Source organism: Paroedura picta, chromosome 1 (genome assembly GCF_049243985.1).
Source record: "Paroedura picta isolate Pp20150507F chromosome 1, Ppicta_v3.0, whole genome shotgun sequence".
NCBI classification, from domain to species: Eukaryota; Metazoa; Chordata; class Lepidosauria; order Squamata; family Gekkonidae; genus Paroedura; species Paroedura picta.
This window is the reverse complement of record NC_135369.1, coordinates 56308337-56327072: the sequence shown is the minus strand read 5'-3', so window position 1 is coordinate 56327072 and position 18736 is coordinate 56308337. Positions and strand designations below refer to the sequence as shown.

At 43.7% G+C, this 18736-nt stretch overlaps 2 protein-coding genes across 2 annotated transcripts in view; one reads left to right on the top strand and one right to left on the bottom strand.

Annotated features, from left to right (window-relative positions):
* Window positions 1–14611, top strand: part of USH2A (usherin) — a 684687-nt gene extending 670076 nt beyond the window's left edge. Inside the window, exons 72-76 of the mRNA XM_077339259.1 lie at window positions 1155–1399; window positions 9213–9314; window positions 9843–9914; window positions 11727–11951; window positions 12375–14611. Of these exons, the coding sequence (XP_077195374.1) occupies window positions 1155–1399; window positions 9213–9314; window positions 9843–9914; window positions 11727–11951; window positions 12375–12461 (731 nt within the window). The 3' untranslated portion in view covers window positions 12462–14611. The remainder of the gene's footprint in view (window positions 1–1154; window positions 1400–9212; window positions 9315–9842; window positions 9915–11726; window positions 11952–12374) is intronic.
* A 1177-nt stretch (window positions 14612–15788) lies between these two features.
* The window catches only part of KCTD3 (potassium channel tetramerization domain containing 3), a 35499-nt gene continuing 32551 nt past the window's right edge, over window positions 15789–18736 (bottom strand). The window contains exons 16-18 of the mRNA XM_077339270.1: window positions 18321–18505; window positions 17515–17653; window positions 15789–17039 (exon numbers count right to left, since the gene is read on the bottom strand). Of these exons, the coding sequence (XP_077195385.1) occupies window positions 16475–17039; window positions 17515–17653; window positions 18321–18505 (889 nt within the window). The 3' untranslated portion in view covers window positions 15789–16474. The remainder of the gene's footprint in view (window positions 17040–17514; window positions 17654–18320; window positions 18506–18736) is intronic.

The following is an 18736-nucleotide window of genomic DNA, read 5'->3' as shown; positions in this document are numbered from 1 at the left end:
TTTATACATATAATTATTCAGAATTTGCTTTACACTATATAATATGATAAACAAGTAACCAGGAGGAGCAAAGGCTCTCCCCAATCTTCCATACTATTGTTTCACTTAGCCTATGTGTCTTCACTAAAATCCAAGTAAACGACATCAATCGAATTTCCACGGTCCAGCAAACCTGTCACTTGGTCGAAAAAGGAAACCAGGTTGGTCTGACAGGACCTGTTGGAGACAAATCCATGCTGACTTCCTTGGATCACCAAATTGTCCTCCAGATGTTTGCAGATTGCTCCCTTTAATATCTGCTCCATTATCTTCCCCACAACAGAGGTCAGACTCACTGGTCTGTAGTTTCCCATGTCATCCTTCCTCCCTTTTTTGAAGATCGGAATAATCGTTTGCTCTCTTCCAGTCCTCCGGGACATCTCCAGTCCTTAAAGAGGTCCCGAAGATGATGGACAAGGGCTGTGCAAGTTCTCTGGAAAGTTCTCGGGTGCATTTCATCCGGCCCAGGGGATTTGAACTCATCCAGTGCAGCTAAATGCCTCTTTAAGAGAAACCACAACCAATATTTCATATGCATAAGCAAAATTATTGCATTTTCTATGCAAATGACTATGTACGCTCTGTCCTAAGAGACTGATGAAATCCCTCATGGCTTATTCTGATTCCAATATTCCTAAAATCCCTCAAATCCCCTGTTTTGTCTCTTTTAAAGTCCCCTCAAGAGTTCCATTGACCACAGACATTGTAGCTTTCTCAGCAGGAGCACAAGAAAGCTTTTTGCAACATATCTACACCTTTCCTTATAAGCTCCAGATAATTGTTTCAGCTGTTCAAGGTTACTTTGATCAATCTGTCTCCAGTTCTACCCCACCCTTCAGGCCCACCCTTCCCTGATAGAGGCCAGTGCTGTGGTGATTTCTAGCCTGAGCAACGATGCCAGGACTTACAAACATGGTCTCTGGAGTGCAGGAAGCTTTCTATTCCAGCCCAGTTGACCCACTGCAGCACCCTGAACATAAGTGCAAATTAGCACAAAGTGATAGCAACCTGCCACCAGCATCTTCTTAACACCACAGACAATAAAATAATGGGAGTAAATGCATCATAGAACATTTGCTTTCCAAAGTAACTTTCTCCCCCCTTGGACTTCACAGGTCCTGTGTTAACAACCCCAGGAGAGAAGGAGGAAGCAGCAAAAAAGCAGGCAGCATTCTACACAGAGCTCTGGTTTGTGGCACTTATGGCCATCCTGGGCTTGATCCTTCTGGCAGTTTTTCTGTCCCTGATTCTACAAAGGAAAATAAGTAAGCAGCCATATGCAAGAGAAAGACCACCTTTAGTTCCACTTCAAAAGAGGATGTCACCAATAGTAGTCTACTCACAGGGAGAAACACATATGGTAAGTTGCCTTGGCTATACATTTTTTCCCCATAGGCCTATTATGCACGGCCGCTGAAACGGTGGCATGGAGAACGAGGAGGAGGAAGAAGCGAAGCAAACCGATTATGCACGGGACAGAACACAACGGCGGCAAAACCCAGAGTATCCGATTATGCACAGGGCTACTCCGGAGCCGCTTCTGGTTGCACCCTGGTCCCAGGAAGCTCCACATTCTTCTGCATCTCGCTAATCAGGCTTTTTCGGCGGCATAAGTTGACTCTGCACCCGGTTGCCGCCTGCAGCGTGCATAATTGGTGATTTTAGCCGCCGCCATTCCACCCCGAATGCAGACTTTCCACTCCGTGCATAATGGGCCATAGAGGGAACTGCTGTAAACACATTTTCCATATATATATATACATATGACAGCTTTATGTTATATGCATTCCATGTATGCATCCTCACACAGATATGATTGTGCATATACACACTGATGTAAGCCTTTAAAGATATGAAGTAGATAGGAAAGTTCACCCTCTTGTGAATCAGCAGCTGATGTGGAAAAAATACAACCAAAGCCATAATGGTGATGGAGCCACCAAGTTTGAAGCTTGTTTTTCCCCACATACAACCATCTATAACAGATATAAAATGCATGAGTTTGTGGGACTCATCATCTACCTGATTGGGCCCCTGGGGACTCACTCGCCCCGAAGCACCAATCAGGTAGGGTACATCCACCTATTCTTTGGCTCTCTGGGTTGTTATTCACCCCAGAGGACCAATCCAATGGCAGATGCCCTGCCCCAAACCACCTTTGTCTTCTCTTTCCGCTCACAAGAAAAGCCGGCAGAGTGGCTGGGAGTGGGGGAGAGGGTGGCCTGCAGGTCAATACCAGGGAGGCCAATGCAGCCTCTCAAGCCACCTGTCTGCCAGATCTCCTTTGGGGTGGGGTGTGGGAGCCTGGAAAATAGTCTCCCACTGCCAGGATGGGAGGCCCCCAAATGCCCACCCACCACCAACATCAGCTGACTTAGGCCTGCACAGGGTTCAATGGTGCCCCTCCAGATCTGAGGGGGGGGGCACAGAAAGCCATGTCAATGCCTGCCTCTGGCCCCAGCAGGCCCACCATAACCTTCACAGGCCCACCACATGCCTCTGCACCATCTGCCCACCTCCCCTTGGGTGCTGGTGCAGTGCCAGTCCCAACTCTCAGCCCCATGTTTTGTTTGACCTGCTATGGTAGGGGGCTGTCTACACAATCTACAGGTCCCATGCAGGGCTGAGGCCATGAGATGCTTCCCTGCTGCCCACCTGACTACATGTGGGGCAAGTGCCAGTGCTGGTGAGGTAGAAGGACCTTCCACGCAGCCTCCTGGTCTTCCGCAGGACTTGAGCTGTGAGATGTTTCCCTGCCACCCGCCCACCACCCCATGGCATGAGTGCCAGTGCTGACAGGGTGAAAGGACCTCCCAATCCCATGGAGGACCAGGGCTGTGACACTTCTCCACTGTTTCCCCGCCTCTCCGTGGTGCGAGTGCCAGCATTGGCAGGGCAGAAGAACCTTCTGCACAGCCTCCCAGTCCCACACAAGACCAGGGCTGCAAAAATCTTCCATGCTGCCCACCTGAGTGCTAGTGCTGGTGGGATGGTGGGGATACTGGCACTTCTCCTGCCCATGTACTCATGGCTCCCAGCGCAGGGGAGGAGCAGTGCACCACTGCCCGCTTTAAAGGCAGGCTACGAGCCGCCAGCCACCCCTCAGCCCTTACTGTGTACCTTTGGGTAGAGGGGGCAGAGGGTGCCACTACCGCTGGTGAGTGGGGGCCTGCCAGCTTCTGCTGGTGGGGGTTGGAGGGGTGGGGCTGCAATGCCGGGGTGGGGGCCTTCTGTACACACACTCCTTCCTAGTGCCTGGTGCATTCCTGGCTGCCCTGGGCTTTGCTGCTAGTGTTCTTATATATACAGAGATTTGGGGGAGGATTTTAAGCAATATGAATGAGCCCTTGTCGGTCAACCATTAACAAATGAAACAGGGTCACAATATATTTTCATGTCTGGTTGATTTTAATAGTTGACTTAGGTGCAATCCTGAGCAAGTGTACTCAGAGGTAAACCCCAGTGTTCTTAGAACTGCTGCCTTACTTATGCATAGGCGGAAGATAGCCATTACCCTTGACTCAAGCAACAACTCCATGTCAGATTCCTCTCATCCTATTTGGAACTAGGCGCATATATACATGGTGTGTGTGTCTGCACCTGCAGCAGCCAGTGATACGGAGCAGTGCCAGGAAACACTCCAAGCTTGTCAAGAGACTCACACTTGACATTGGGCTGCCATTTCGGGTGGCAGCCTCATGTTGGATGCAATGTTTTGTGTTACTCAGATTCTTGCCAAGAGAGGGAAGGTGACATAATATGGCCCAGTCCCATAAAATCTTGGAAACTAAGTAAGGTTGGTACTTGGAAGGGAGACTGCCAGAGAAGACTCCGCAGAGGAAGGCCATGGCAAACCACCTCTGCTTTTCATTTGCTTTGAAAGACAATTGTTGGGGTCGCCATAAGTTGGCTGTGACTTGACAGCACTTTGCACACACAAATCTTGCCAAACAATGCACTTAATCTAGTTGAGTAACGTTGTTGTGATGTTTTTTGTTCTTCCACATGCTTGGTGATACTTAGCATTTTGAATTGTGTAATGTTTGGCAAGCTTTGGCTGGGCTTTTAAATTTCTGTCTGTATTGCTGCTTTTTAATATTTCATTGTTGAATTGTTTATTTTATGCTGCTGTTGTGTTTTCATTCATTTTCTTCATTTATACTCTCCTGCCCAATTGGAACCCAACGAGATTTCTCCCCTTCTCCATTTGATCCTCACAACATCCCCTTGATGTCAATTAGTCTGAGAGTGTGTGACTGACTGAAGGTGATCCAACACACATTCCATGGCAGAGTGGGGATTCAAACAGAGGCTTCCCAGATCCTAGTCTGACACGTTAACCCAGCCTTTTTCAACCTTTTGACCATGGAGTTACCACAGAAACATTTTGCAGGCTTTCAGGTACCAAGAAGTGATGTCAGCTGGCCACACCTTCCTGAAACGCCCCTGGGGGTTAGGGGAGCCTCAGCTGGCAAAGGTTAAAATGGCCGGAGCCCCTCCTTTTCGCCCCCTTCCTGGCCAATTGTTGGCACTTTGAGAGAGGGCGGGTCAACCTGCCCAAGTAACTTTTGCAGTTCCACAGGGCCTGCATGACAGAGCTCTTCTGGCAGGTTGAGGCTACAGCAGTTACGATCTGGGGCTCCGCCTGAAGGGGTAGAACAACTGCCCACCCCTTTTCCAACTGCACTCCCGAGGCACATGGTTATCAGTTAACAGTAGTTGATTGTGTGTGTGTGGGGAGAGTTTTTTTGCTGCCAGAGAGAGATAACTGTTTTATGTGTTTTACTTCGATTTTATTTTGGTTTTTTTATGATGTTACCCACCATGAGTCAGAGTTCTGGGAGTGGCAGGCTATAAATTAAACAAATAAATTATAAAACATAAAAACACTTTTTCCTTTTTCTTTGCTTGGACCCGGTAACAGCAGGCAAAGTGTAGGACATGTCTCCCCAGATGCCATTTTGAAAACCCCCAAGCCACAGTACCATTGACAGGCCTTCACAATACCATACATTACCTCAGAACCGAGGTTGAGATAACCTGCTCTAGCCATTATGCCATGCTGTACTATTCACCCATGCTGTGAACTATCTGAAGAACTTTGATCAGAAGGTGGTTTGCAAAACATTTTAAATCAGTAAATAAAATGTTTAAAAAGAATTAATAAGTAAAATGATGCTGCTTTCTCTAATTATGTGAAACTTGGAAAAGTTATGAAACCGAGAAGAGAAGCAGCAGTTTTTATCTGTGCTTTGTGACTTTCTAAAGGGATCTTAGCGGAATTATATGGCTAGTCATTCTTCAGCCCCCACATGTGCCATCGGGGTTTCTTCGTTCAGCTTGAACATCATGCTTGAATGTTTCTGTCATTTTCACAGCTTAATCCTTTGTTAGAAAACATTTTAAAGAGTATACCAAGTTGACAATTTTAATTTTTATGTAGACCCTTAAGGACCTGTCATTGCCATGGCTACTTTGCGAGCATTATGGCATTAGGGGGCCAAGTGGGTGCCTTAAAGGAAGATGTCTGCATTTCAGGAATGACCTCAGGAGCTTGGGGGATGCTGTTCTCAGCAACATTTCTATGGCGACTCCATGTTGATAGTAAAGGCAAAATTAGGGCCCATTTAACCAGTTTTATTTAGGTTTCTGAATCAGAACAGTGAGCTTTTAAAAAATAGCTTGGCTTGCCACAAAGCTGATAGGAATTATCACTTGGAGCTTAAAAGAAGCAGCTAGTGAAAAATTAAGGATGTCTGTAACTAAAGTTATTATAAGATTAAATGTATAAAAAGTACCAAATGGAAAGAAAACCTTATGAATGTATAGAACAGGCTTGGGGTTTCCTAATGGCCTTGAAAGGTTTTCCTCAAGGGGTGGGAGTTAATTATTTTTTTAATATATATTTTATTTTTAAAAACATTTATCAGTGATACAACCATATATAGTCATGTCAACCCTCCCCTCCCAAAATGGCCAATGATGCGCTTGGAGGGGGTGGGAAGGCCCGGGTGGGCATGTACACAGCTATGCTTCCCAACCATATTCTGCACGATTGTGCCATTTCTCAGGTTGTTTGAAGTTTGAAGAATGTTGCAGAGGTTTCTCAGTGGTAAAAAGGTTGAGAAAGGCTTGCATACAGTCTCACACTGAAAGCTCCTAAGGTATTTTAAATGTAAATCTGGCTATTTTAAAATGTTTAATCATTGTTTTTATGATGCAGTGCAAGCCACCCTGAGCCCTAAGGGAAGGGTGGCATATAAATTTGAAAAAAATAATAAATTCTGTCACTACAAGTTGGTCAGAAGCCTTGCGGGGGGGCATGAGGGGCCAACAAACAGCCTTAACCCTTATTTCTTTTGCTGTGTCTCCTGCCATGGACCATTTACAAATGGCACTGATACATTTTCCTTATTGGAGTAAATAGCAGCTCTTTTGTCAAAACATGACTACTCGCCCCCCCCCCCCCACACACACACATCAGCATCCCATTCCAAATTAGGCTTTTCCCTAGCTCCTATTAATGCCAATGTAATGGAATTTGTAGGCGATTTCATCGTAGATCTCATCTAGTTGAGCACTAGTAGGTTGAATGGAGATCTAGCTCCTACAATTAACTCGGCCATGACTCAGTTCCTGACATGACTTGAATTCCTAGCTTTTCCCTGCAAGACAAAGAGCATATGCAAAAAGAGACTGTGAATGCCTTAGCATCCCTCCCCCCCAATTGTTGAGGAATGTCAGAGAGCTCCTTCAGACAGAGGGCTTAATGCTGAGCAGCCACCTCAGTTAACTCTATACTTACATTATATTTTTGGACACAGTTCAAAGGGTTTTGAACTTGATAGACAGGCTTGATAGACTTGGCTTGATAGACAGGTGGAAGAGAATCTCAAGTATAGTGCGTTCCTCTCTTCCACCAGTTCAAGCAGGCGTGTGGAGTGCCAAGAAGCACGAGGTGGCTGAGGAAAGCAAGAGAGAGCCAGGAGGTGAGGAATGGCTGGAGGCACATTTTTAAATAGTATTACGCCATTTCACTGGCATAACACTATTTTTTCTATGTGTGGAATGGCCCTAAGTTTGAGTCTAGAGCAGTGGTCCCCAACCTTTTTATCACTGGGGACCAGTCAACGCTTGACAATTTTAATGAGGTCTGGGGGGGGGGGTAGTCTTTGGCCGAGGGATGTCACCGCTGCCACTTGAACCCCTGCTCCACTTGCTTTCCCACCAGTACCCCTGACTTCCTGTCACCCACTGGGGGGTGCTGCCAGCAGCAGCTGCGCAGTGCCACACTGAGGGGGACCCCAGCCATGGCGGCCACTGGAGAGCACCAAAGATGAGCTGGCGGCAGAGTGGCAGGGCAGCTCCTGAGGCAGCAGCTGTGGAAGAGCTGCGGACCGGTACGGACTGATCTGCGGACCGGTACCGGTCCCTGGACCGGGGGTTGGAGACCACTGGTATAGAGGCACCTTTTAAGACCAACAAACTTTAATTCCGGGTATAAGCAAGAACTAGTCCAGCAATCTCCCATTCCAGTCTGTTTCTGAAATTTGTTTGCAATAAAACAACTACTTTGCGGTCCCCCACTGAGTGTCCTGAGAGGTTGAAACATTCTCTTACAGGTTTCTCAATTTCATGGTTTTTGATGTCAGACTTGTGACCATTTATCCTTTGGCAGATGGTCTACACTTGAAAGCTTTGTTGGTCTTAAAAATGCCACTCAGTTCAAACTCTGACCAACAGGGCTACCTACCTGAATCTATCTTGGTCCTTAGAGCACTATTTTGAAAGACATTTGGCACCTGTAACATGAATGGAAGGTCCAAAACTGAAAAACTGATTTAAAGCCCAGTTTTCCCATCACCTTCTCAAAACCTAAACCATGAGCAAAATGAATAGTGGCCTTTTGATAAGAATGACACTATGAGAAACTCCATCCTAAATGCTTCTGTATGTGCACCGTTTCCTGTGCATCTGTTGAGTAATCTAAACGTCATTAATTATCACAAGAACCTTATGGGTAAGGACATTTTATATTGGGCGGCTTGATTTGCAGCATGGGTGCTGATGCAAACATGGCCTGTTGCTTCCCATGCCATGGTATAACTCAATCCAGTTTGTTTTAGTTAGGAATTTAGGAGAAATTCTCACACAGTCATACACGACAATGGCTACTGTTTGAGAATACTTTCCATATTTTTTATGAATGCTGTCATATGCACAAAGAACACAACTATGAACAAGGATATGCTGTTTTCCTTCTTTTATTGAGATAGCAGTAACAAGATCACAGCCAGTATTCGCTGGTTTCAGTTGGTGGGAATACACCAGATTTTCTGCAGACAAAACGCCATGCAGGATGGGAACCTGCTGTGGGGGGGATCCTGCCTTTTGCACCAGCTGAAGATCTGATAGGATCAAAAATGATACTCACTTCATCACTAGCATATTCTCAAAATCGAACTAATTGTGAAAAAAGTGCTTGATATGTGCATGATGTAGATTTGGTTCAGCATTTTGTTTCCCCAAGAAGCTGCTGGTTCTAGGAGCCATTTTTTTTTTTGCCTTTGCCCTCATTCTCATCTCTTTATTTCTTTTTGGGTGTGGTGATTTTTGTTGACGGCAGCTAAGGTGCCTGCACGCATGACACAAGTTGCCACAGCCCATCTGATCAAAAGGCAGGGGCAGCAAATGAGGCAGAAGATAGCGGCGAGGCAAAGAAAATGGCACCAAGAAGCAGGAGAAGCCTGTGGAACAACAACAGTGTCCACCAATATGCACACAGCTGCCAAAAGCAGCTGAACGGGAGCCACAAAAAATTCAGCCCAGCTCTAAGACCACTCCCCTGCTAAATTTCCTCAGGGCATTATGGTATGGTATCCCCGTCCCAACTTGGAGATGTCTCCATTTGACTGTCGATGGCTGGCAGAAATTTAAATTAAAAAAAAAAAAAACAGAATTCCTAGGTTTGCTTCTCCTTCTTCTTTGAAAGGTTAACTGAAATATGGCTCCTTTTCTTTTTGAATTCCTAGGTTTGCTTCTCCTTCTTCTTTGAAAGGTTAACTGAAATATGGCTCCTTTTTTGTCTCCTATGTTTTAACTCCTTGTCTTCTTCCCACCTGTCTTGTGTTTCCCTCTTTCTTTCGGGCACCTATGATGTTTAAAAAATGCAGAAACCCTCTTTCCCTGATAATCCCTGCCCTCAGTCTCCTATTGCTACTCTTTTACAAGTCCCTGTCATCTCGTCTTCACAAGTATCACAGAGCTCAGATAAGGTAAGCCTTTGCAATGCATATGTCTACATAAACATTTGAGAAAGATATATTCTGAACTGCCTAGGCAACAGCTCTCTCTCTCTCTGCAATAGATGGGAGGAATCGTCTGTGTTTTATTATCACTTTCAAGGTCACACAGCATAGGGTAACAGATAATTGTAAGTGCAGGTTTTACACCTAACTCAATTACTTGCTTGAATTTGGATCACGCAGCCTCTGCAGTCCCATACAAATGCAAGGGAAACTTGCCTGAGAGAACAACAAATTGGCTTTCAGTTGCCATAAGCCTGTACTGGGAACACCTATCCGTTTCTCTAACTCTGTATAATGGGGCAATTCTCAGTCACCGCCGATCAACATCACTTTACCTGGAGATACAGGAGCTTTATGGGCATCCTTAGAGTTGGTGTTCTGGTCCACTCGGCTGCAGACATTTCATAGCAACTGAGCCGTACAACAGAACATTTGTCATGGCACCCCAGTTATTTAGAAATGCCATTAACTCCTTTCTTCCCCTTTTAATCTCAGTTTGAGACGGTCGCTGATACGTCTGAGGCATCAAGCAGTGTTACACTTAAGCGCTACACAATGCACTTGGAGGTAGTTACAGTGGTGTGGCTAAATCAACAATTGCATGCTGCTGGATTGTGTTTGCATGACAACCTTCTGTGTGATGCACACTTTATTCCAGTACAGCCATTACTACCTGAAAGGCTGTGCTTCTTACCCTTCTATATTTTCTTGCTTAGGTAGATAGGCAGGCAAATTATGTCTATATTATTTATGTTTTGACTTGTTAGCCACTGCTCTCGGTCAAGGACGGATCGCACAGCGGCTTAACATATTATTGTATGTTGTACAATAGTAAGCAAGGCTAACCAGGTTTCATTGGAAAAAACTGTAAAATTTGGGTGTGGCACCAGATGTCTTAGGATATTGGATCCGATTAAGTCATAAATGGAAAAATGTAAGCCGCTTTGAGACTCCTGCCAGAGAAAAGTAGCATATAAAAACCAACTCTTCTTCTTCCCTGCCAGAAACCCACCAAATTATACTCTAACAAAAGGGTTTCATGGCTTTCCCCCTGCCTTCTTCCCTATGACAGAAAGAACTAGGCAGATTTTAGTATGTAACTTTCAGCTTTAATGTTTTAAATTGATCAATTTAACGTACATTTCTAATTTTGTATATTTGTATATATACAAATATATTTGTATATTTATTTTATTCTGTTGTGATCTGACCTGAGTTCCTGGAAAGAGGGTGGGAAGGAAATCCATTGGTCACTAAATAAATATATCATAATAGGTAGCAGGGAACAGCAGGACTTGAACAGTCACAAACCCTTACAAAGTTTATAAACCAGGTTGTGCCAATCAAGGGCACTGGCTTTGAAGCCAGTTCTTAGAAATAAGAATGCAATGTTCTAGATGAATTCTAGTTAGTACATTAACACAACACTTTATAGTTAACAGGTCTCCTAGCAGGTTAGACTCATACCATGTGCCATATACAGAATGACAGAGACTATACTTGTGCGTGTATGACGTAGAATATATATGTGAGAGCACTTATCTATCCACTCCAGTAATTTCTACTTCAGCTGGCAGCATTTCTCCAGTATCTATGGAAGATCTGTCTACTTTGGCACCTAGTAGCCTTTTACCTGCAGATGCCAGAGATTGAACATGGAAGCGTCTGTGCCATTGAGCTATTGTCTTTCTCACATCTGGGGAGGAGGGGACAGTGTAAGGAAAATGTGGCACTAGAAACTCATAGCCAAAGAGCTGATAAATTTGTTCAAATATGCATTTTTAATTTACCTCCCTCCCTGACCCAAAGGGGACCACCTATATACAGCTTAATCACTCAGTTTTACTGTGGTGGTAATGTGTGCATTTCCCACAAAGCAATATGGCACACTATTCTAGAAGTGGTGTGTGATCCAATCAGGAAGCAGAGATGAGACATATATATTGCAAGTTGCACCAATAATGTGCTGCAGGGGGGGGGGGGGAACCCAGCCATTCATCAGTGAACCAATAACTGTTAACCTTGAAGGTGTTACCCAGAAAAAGAGCACTGTTGGAATGGAATGGCAGCTATGCTGGAGACATACATGGATTGCATGCTTAACAGGAGATCACCTTGTGAAGGCTACAGTTCCTACAGGGAATAGCTGGAAAGCGTGCTAATGATCCCTACCATGTGTGTTTAATTGTATTGTTATTGGCCTTAAACTCTGCTATTAAGATGGGCTATTGCAGTTTTGTGAAATTAACTCTCATCTGGTTAAGAGCCAAGGATGTTTTGCATGGAGGGAATAGTTTCCTAGCTGTATCTGCAATTTAATGACCCTCCCTTCAGGCAGACATTCCTAAGAGAACATCTGTGTTGTTTCGGTATTCATAGGGATTGGCAGATACAAAAATTCCAGGACCAGCCTCTCCTATGAGCACTCGTAGTAACCAGTCTGCTTCAGTTCCCCGAGTACCAAGCCAAAGCCAGCTACATCGCAGTTACTCCCAGGGCTCCTTGCCTCGAAGTGTCAGCCAACTTATTGATGTCTATGACAAGAAGTCTTTAATCGAAGATTCTGTTTGGGATACCATTATCCATGGCCATGACAGTGGTATGGTAAGTAAATTCAATTTTAGGTCAGATTCCACATCACTTTCCCCTCCAACACTATCTGGCCTGCTTCCACCTTTTTCTGCAGTGGAAAACACTATGCCTGAATGTGACTACATTACAAAAACACATTTAAAATATGTTGTTGTTGTTTTGGTAATGTGGTACATCTAGCTTTTGAAGAACCTACTAGTAAGGAAATTTGTTTAAAGAGATCTTTATCTGGGTCCTTGATAACTGCATCTGATGTGACATTTATCATAGAGTTGGAAAGGACCTTCAGGGTTATCTAGTCCAACCCCTACAGAATCAACTGCGGATGATCATTTAATGTCATTTGTGGGGAAGCAGAGGAAGGAAGGCAACAGACATCTGACAAATGTAAAACATCTTGTTTAACCTTCAAATAACTTTCCTTTTTATTTTTAGTATGTGGATGATGACCTTGTGAGTGCTATTAAAGGCTTCAGTACAGTCACAAAAGAACATACTACGTTTACTGACACACACTTGTGAATCACATCTCCATAACCACAGGCAAAAGAATATCGATACCCTTCATCCCTCATTCCAGCTAAATACATTTGCCTTGATAAGCCATTGGGATGCAACATGTGCCTATTGCAGCTTCAACGGTGTTAGTGAATGATCTGACAGAGGATCAGCAATGTGAAGAGTTTATGTCTGTTTCCTTATTGTAAATATATTGCACAGTAGCATTTGTAACAGAATAAGATTTCATTTTATTGCAATCTTTTGTAGAATAAATTTATATAGCAAATTATACACCATATTTTTTTAAAAACTATGTATTGAACAATGCACACCTGCAAGAAATTGTTACCCTTGCTAAATTCTTTTTACAATAATATACTGGGAAATGTTGATTGTACAATATCAAGTTAGGCAGCTATTGAACTCCTACTGTCACCGTTTTGGCTCCATTAAAAAGTTTTAACAGGAACTAACAGGTATTTCATATATGAAAGGATCAAGACTCAACATATTAAATACTGGTCAGAATGTCAGAGTAGTTCATTGTGACCTCCTTGAAGAAAGGGAAATACAAAGAACTCAATGATATAAGCCTGATAGGGAACAGTGTCGATGTATGGAAGAATCATGTTTGTTCACAATGAAATAATTAATGGCAACTCAGTAACTTGACTAGCAAGGATGTCAGCAGCTGTGATGACTTCCTACAACTCCGTTCAATATGTTGTTCATAATGGAGGCCATGTTCAGCTTCTACAAACATCAGTTCCATTCACTCAAGATTTCTGATTGCCTCTTCTGCTGCCACCTCACCACTGCACTGTCTCCAAGGGTTTACTTATTGTCAGGAACAGGATTTTGTGGGGCAGTGACTCACAGAACTTAAGCTCACAGTGCTTAGGATCCAACCCCGAGTCTCACCTGCTGTACTCTTAACATTTTGAGCTGCAAAAATCTGTATTTCCAGTATGAACTAATACATGGGGCTATATTTATATTGTTCCTGTACTGCTGATTCTTTATTAGCACAGCATCACAGAGTAAGCTGCAAGACATGGAACAAAACTACAACCACTTGTACACAAAAGCAGCCATCAGTATTTTTACCCAAGATAGTTATGCCCCATATACAGTCATGCTGTAAGAGAGGGTTGAAGGGTTTTATGATATCCTATTGCCTCTTCAAGCCAAGCAGTCGGTAATTGTACTGTATTTTAGCCTAGAAGCAAATTATTATATTATATACTGTACAAACGTGGGCTGTTAACAGGCACAGGGGAAGTGCTTCAATTTCTATTTAAACTGTGCTTGAGCTCATGCTCACACTGACCTAGCAATAGAACAAAGTTTGAGTCCAGTGGCACTTTTAAGACCAGCAAAATTTTATTCAGGGTATAAGTCAGCCTTTTCCAACCTTTTGACCACGGAAGAGCCCATGAAATAATTTTTCAGACTTCGAGGAGCCCTGGAAATGTTAGTGAATCATGCCCACAGCCACATACCCAAAAGTGACATCACTACCCACATCCTTAGCCCTCCTCTTTCTCCCTCCCCTTGCTCTGCCTCACGTAGGCCAGAAAAAGCAGGAGCTGAGAAGACAACCCCGACCCCCACATACCATGCCACTTAGGAGCTCCTGCGGACCCCTGGCTGGGAATTCCTGGCATAATCTTTCATGTGGGAGCACACTTTTTCAGATTCATTAAACAGAATTTCCTCAACAATTGCCTGAGGGTAGAGATAGGATGTGTTTGTGTATGTGGTCTGTGCATGTGTGTTAGTTGCCAGGAAGGTCCAGTTACTTATACCTTGAATAAAATTTAGTTGGTCTTAAAAGGTGCTACTGGGCTCAAACTTTGTTTTGCTACTTCAGACCAACAGGGCTGCCCATGCGAATCTAGCCTAGGAACAGTAAAGTTTATACAAGTATTTTGACTAGATGGGTTATGATCGGTAATATTATATATTTAGGAATAGAATTCAGCCTTTCTAGCTTGTTTGATGTATTGGTGAAAAGGAAGTTTTGAAGCAATTTAAAGGATTATGTCAGAATGTTAATTTCAGTCTGCTAATGCTCATGTACTATTTTCCTTACCTATTGTTCAAGACTGTAAAAATTAGAAAGCTTAAATATTTTCCACAAATGTAATCTAGTATTCATTTGTACATTATCCTGATTAATAAAAATATTCAACTTTGTTTCATGGAACGTTTGTAGTTTTAATACAGGCCACAAATATTCTACAAAACTACATTTGTAGTTTTAATACAGGCCACAAATTGGAAAGCCAATTTGGTGTAGTGGTTAGGAGTGTGGACTTCTAATCTGGCATGCCAGGTTCAATTCTGCACTCCCCCACATGCAGCCAGCTGGGTGACCTTGGGCTCGCCACAGCACTGATTAAACTGTTCTGACCGAGCAGGAATATCAGGGCTCTCTCAGCCTCACCCACCCCACAGGGTGTCTGTTGTGGGGAGAGGAATGGGAAGGCGATTGTAAGCCGCTTTGAGCCTCCTTAGGAAAAAGGAAAAGCGGCATATAAGACCCAACTCTTCTTCTTCTCCAGCTGTTGAGTAAGGATGACTTTGGCTTGGCAAATACTGGTCTGAGTTTCTGAAAACCAAATTCTGCAGCTGAGCAGAACAGAAGCTGAGAGGGTGGAACTGGAACTCGATTTTACAGTAACGCTGCCTATAAAAATGTTCCTGAAAACTACTGAGAAGTCTAAGAGGCCTTAACAGCACTGGTTCTAATGGGAATGCATTTCCTGCCTCACCAGTTCTTACGTATGAAGATTTCATATATCTGTCCTTGGCCAATTGAGACACACTCCCCACTTACCAGAGAGGTGACTTTGGGTGCATTCCCCACACCACCACAGTGCTTTGGGGGGCTTCACCACATAAAAAGAGAGAAGTGGCTTCTCTATGCTTACCTCACCACCACCTGGTGAGTTGGAGGCCTTTCCATGATTCTCCACTCCAGTAGCAGTGGCTGCTCACTTTGTCTCTGCTGGACAAGTTTGGGGCCATTAACCTTCCAACTGATGACTCATGCAGGACAAACACTTGTTTTGAATTACTGAACTGCCCCATCCACCCTGCTCAAGGTGATCCGTGACATGATGCAGACACCTGGGCAGTCTTCAAGTCAAATTACTCATTTGACTGCACAACAACTGCTTTACCTAAGTGAAGGTTTAGATCTCAGTCTCCTGATCTCACTGGAACTGCAAATGCAAGGCATTCATCAACCTGAGATCACAGAGAAAGATGCAGATTCCGAGAGGGTGTTTGAGGAGTTTAGGATTGCTAAATGCTTTAAGTAAAACAAGAACACACAGGTAGTAAATTCTTTGTACTTTAATATCAAGACAAATATATGCAAAATAATTTTTTTACAGCATCAGTAACCAGATGTTTAGATTGCAGCAGAATTAAGTTAACAAAATTGCACCATATGAGGATAAATGTATGCAGAGTTCATGAATAGGAGTAAAAAATAGGCTCATTCAACGGAAGAGACACACATTAGATAAAGCAGTTGTGCCTGCTTCATTCCATGATTATTCTCAAGGAGGAATTGTATGGAAATTCTGAGATGAGGTGACTGAAGCTCAACAGACAGGCAACGGTTTAACGTGAAGCATGTTAGGAGACAGGCTCCAGGAATGGGAAACAGAATTACATACAATAGAAAATACATACAACATAAATGGTAGTGCATGCCAGCCTGTACGAAACAAGGCCTGAAATCAAGGGTATGGACCAGAACCGGACTTCCCATTAGCATCACACAAAGTGAATGCCAATTTAGAATGTTTGAAAAATGCTTCTCTGTTGATTGTGCTTGAAGCCCGGTTCCTTCCGTCGAGTGATGATGAGTGCCCATGTGCTGCTCTAGTCCACTTCAAACACCATCAGTTAGACCACCACAGACTGACTGCCCACAAATGCATAAATGTAAACATTCCATCCAGTTTAGTGTTAAAACTTTTGATATATCTCTTAGGTATAAATTCTCTTCAACACTTTTACAAGGCATAGTCCTGGCAGGAAGAGTCACTTTTCTTATGCCGTGGAGAAATGGCTGTCTTGGTAGGAGATGGAGATGCTGCACTGGGGGCCTCAGCCCCACCTTCCCCAAGACTTGGTGAAGAAACCAGATGGGGTGCTTTCTTCCTCCCCAAGAACCCTCCTCCTTCAAACCCACTTTTCTTTTTGTTATCTGCTTTGGCTTCATTTTCTTCATCTGTTCCTCTTTTCTTCAGCTCCGGCATGTTTTCAGGCGCTTTCTGAAATTCAGTTCCACCTTCTGACACTCGGGCAGCCCTGACCTCGAGTGCTGATGCTGAAGTCTTTTTCTCAGCAATGCCTTCGCCTGTCTTCTTCACATCTGTCTGGACGGGACTCTGGTTGCCATTCTGAGGTACAGCCTTGTCAACCATATTTCTGTTCAAATTAAAAGTCTGAATCTCTCTGTAACTGTGAAAGCTCTCAGTTCGCCGTGCTCTGGCTAATAAAGGGCTCTCCCTATACGGCCGTATGGAGCCGTACGTGGCAGTTTCGTGAATCGTTTCCCGGTGCTGCAACTGGAGGCTGAAAGCATTTTACACACAGAAGTATATATATTAATGAAATTCATAGTCCTGCTGGACACCTCCACGTAGAAACTTATGCCATCTTCTGCTACTGAGGTTTACATCTAGGGACAAGCAACTGATTGCTATCTGATTAACAAACTGTGTCACAGATCTCTCTTTTCAACATAACAGTGGAATTTACTATTCTTTAATAGAAAACATCATCAATTTCTTGGATGCTCCCATGCTGGCCGTAGGAGCACCGAAGCTTACAAAACAGTAAGCTCCTGAACACCTTCAGCTTGCAGCCTGCCTCCTCTTGCAGCTGCATATACTGAAGATGACTAGCTCATATGTAGCTCATATTTATAAACATGCAATTTTAATTGGGGCCATCCATGGCTAAAAATTCAGAAACTCAATTCCACAGGAAAGAAAACCTGAGCCAACTAGCTCACAGACATATGCACCCACAGTGTTCCAGGACTTACCTGGAACTTGATTCACGAAGGCGACTTTGCTGCAACACTGAAGTGGCTGGACTGATATTAGGAGTTGCACAGCGAGATGTACTCAGGTCACACTGATCCAGAAGCTTAAGCAATTCTTCTTCTGTAGGACCTCCCACATCTTGGAGGTGCAGGAGGAGGGAGAGAAGAAATCAGTGACCAGGCCCTACACAACCTTAACTGTCACTGTAACAGTCCTTCTGGACCACCATCCTGGCTCAAGAATGCAGCAGGTTAAACCAGACTTGGAAGCTGCTTTATTTGCACCCCAGAAAGCTGAGGTGCATCATTCCATGCCACCCATCCCAGTCTCCTCCAGTATAGGGGTATATGAAGAGCTGGGTGGGGTTATACCCTACTTTTTATTACCCAGAGGAGTCTCAAAGCAGCTTATAATCACCTTCCCTTCCTCTCCCCACAACAGACAACTTATGAGGTAGGTGAGGCTGAGAGAGCTCTAAGACTAAGCCAAGGTTAGATGGCTGCATGTGGAAAATCGAACCCAGTTCTCCAGATTAGAGGCCCCCATTCTTAACCACTACACCAAGCTGGCTCTTTTGCAACAAGCATCAAGACAAAACCAAACAAAGAAAATGGAGAAAGAACACAGCATCCTATAGAACAGTCCGTGACTAGAAATGCATTTTCCATTCATGTCTTTTGAAATTTAACTCTCTGCTGCTTTAAGTGGTCAGTAAGCTACCTCTTCACTGAACAGTCTCCTCCCTTCAACAGAAGAACCACTTACGCTGGAAGAGACAGCTCTCTATCTACATCAAAATAAATACCTTTCTCTTCACTTTTATTAACCATATCCATTGCTGTGGTCAGGTCCCACATTTGAATGCTGCCATTTACATGTCCAGTGAAGAGGTAGCGCCGTGGCCTTGAACCCATCCGGCTGGATCCCTCACATTCCCGTACTGTGAAGGATGAAATTGTAGTACAGTCAACTGCTTGAATCTCACAGATCCTGCATCAAAACAATAGGAAGAAAATGGCACATTAGCCAACTATTTTCCAAAACAAAGGGATTGTACCATATACTTTTCCTGAGGTGAAAGCATAAAAATTACTATTAAAAATTGCAGTAGTAAATTGTAACAATCCTTTATCAAAAGCAACTAACATATCCTCTTATGACCCTCACCTCATTAAAACAAAGTTTAGCTGGAAAATATTCCAAGCTTTTTCTTATATATTT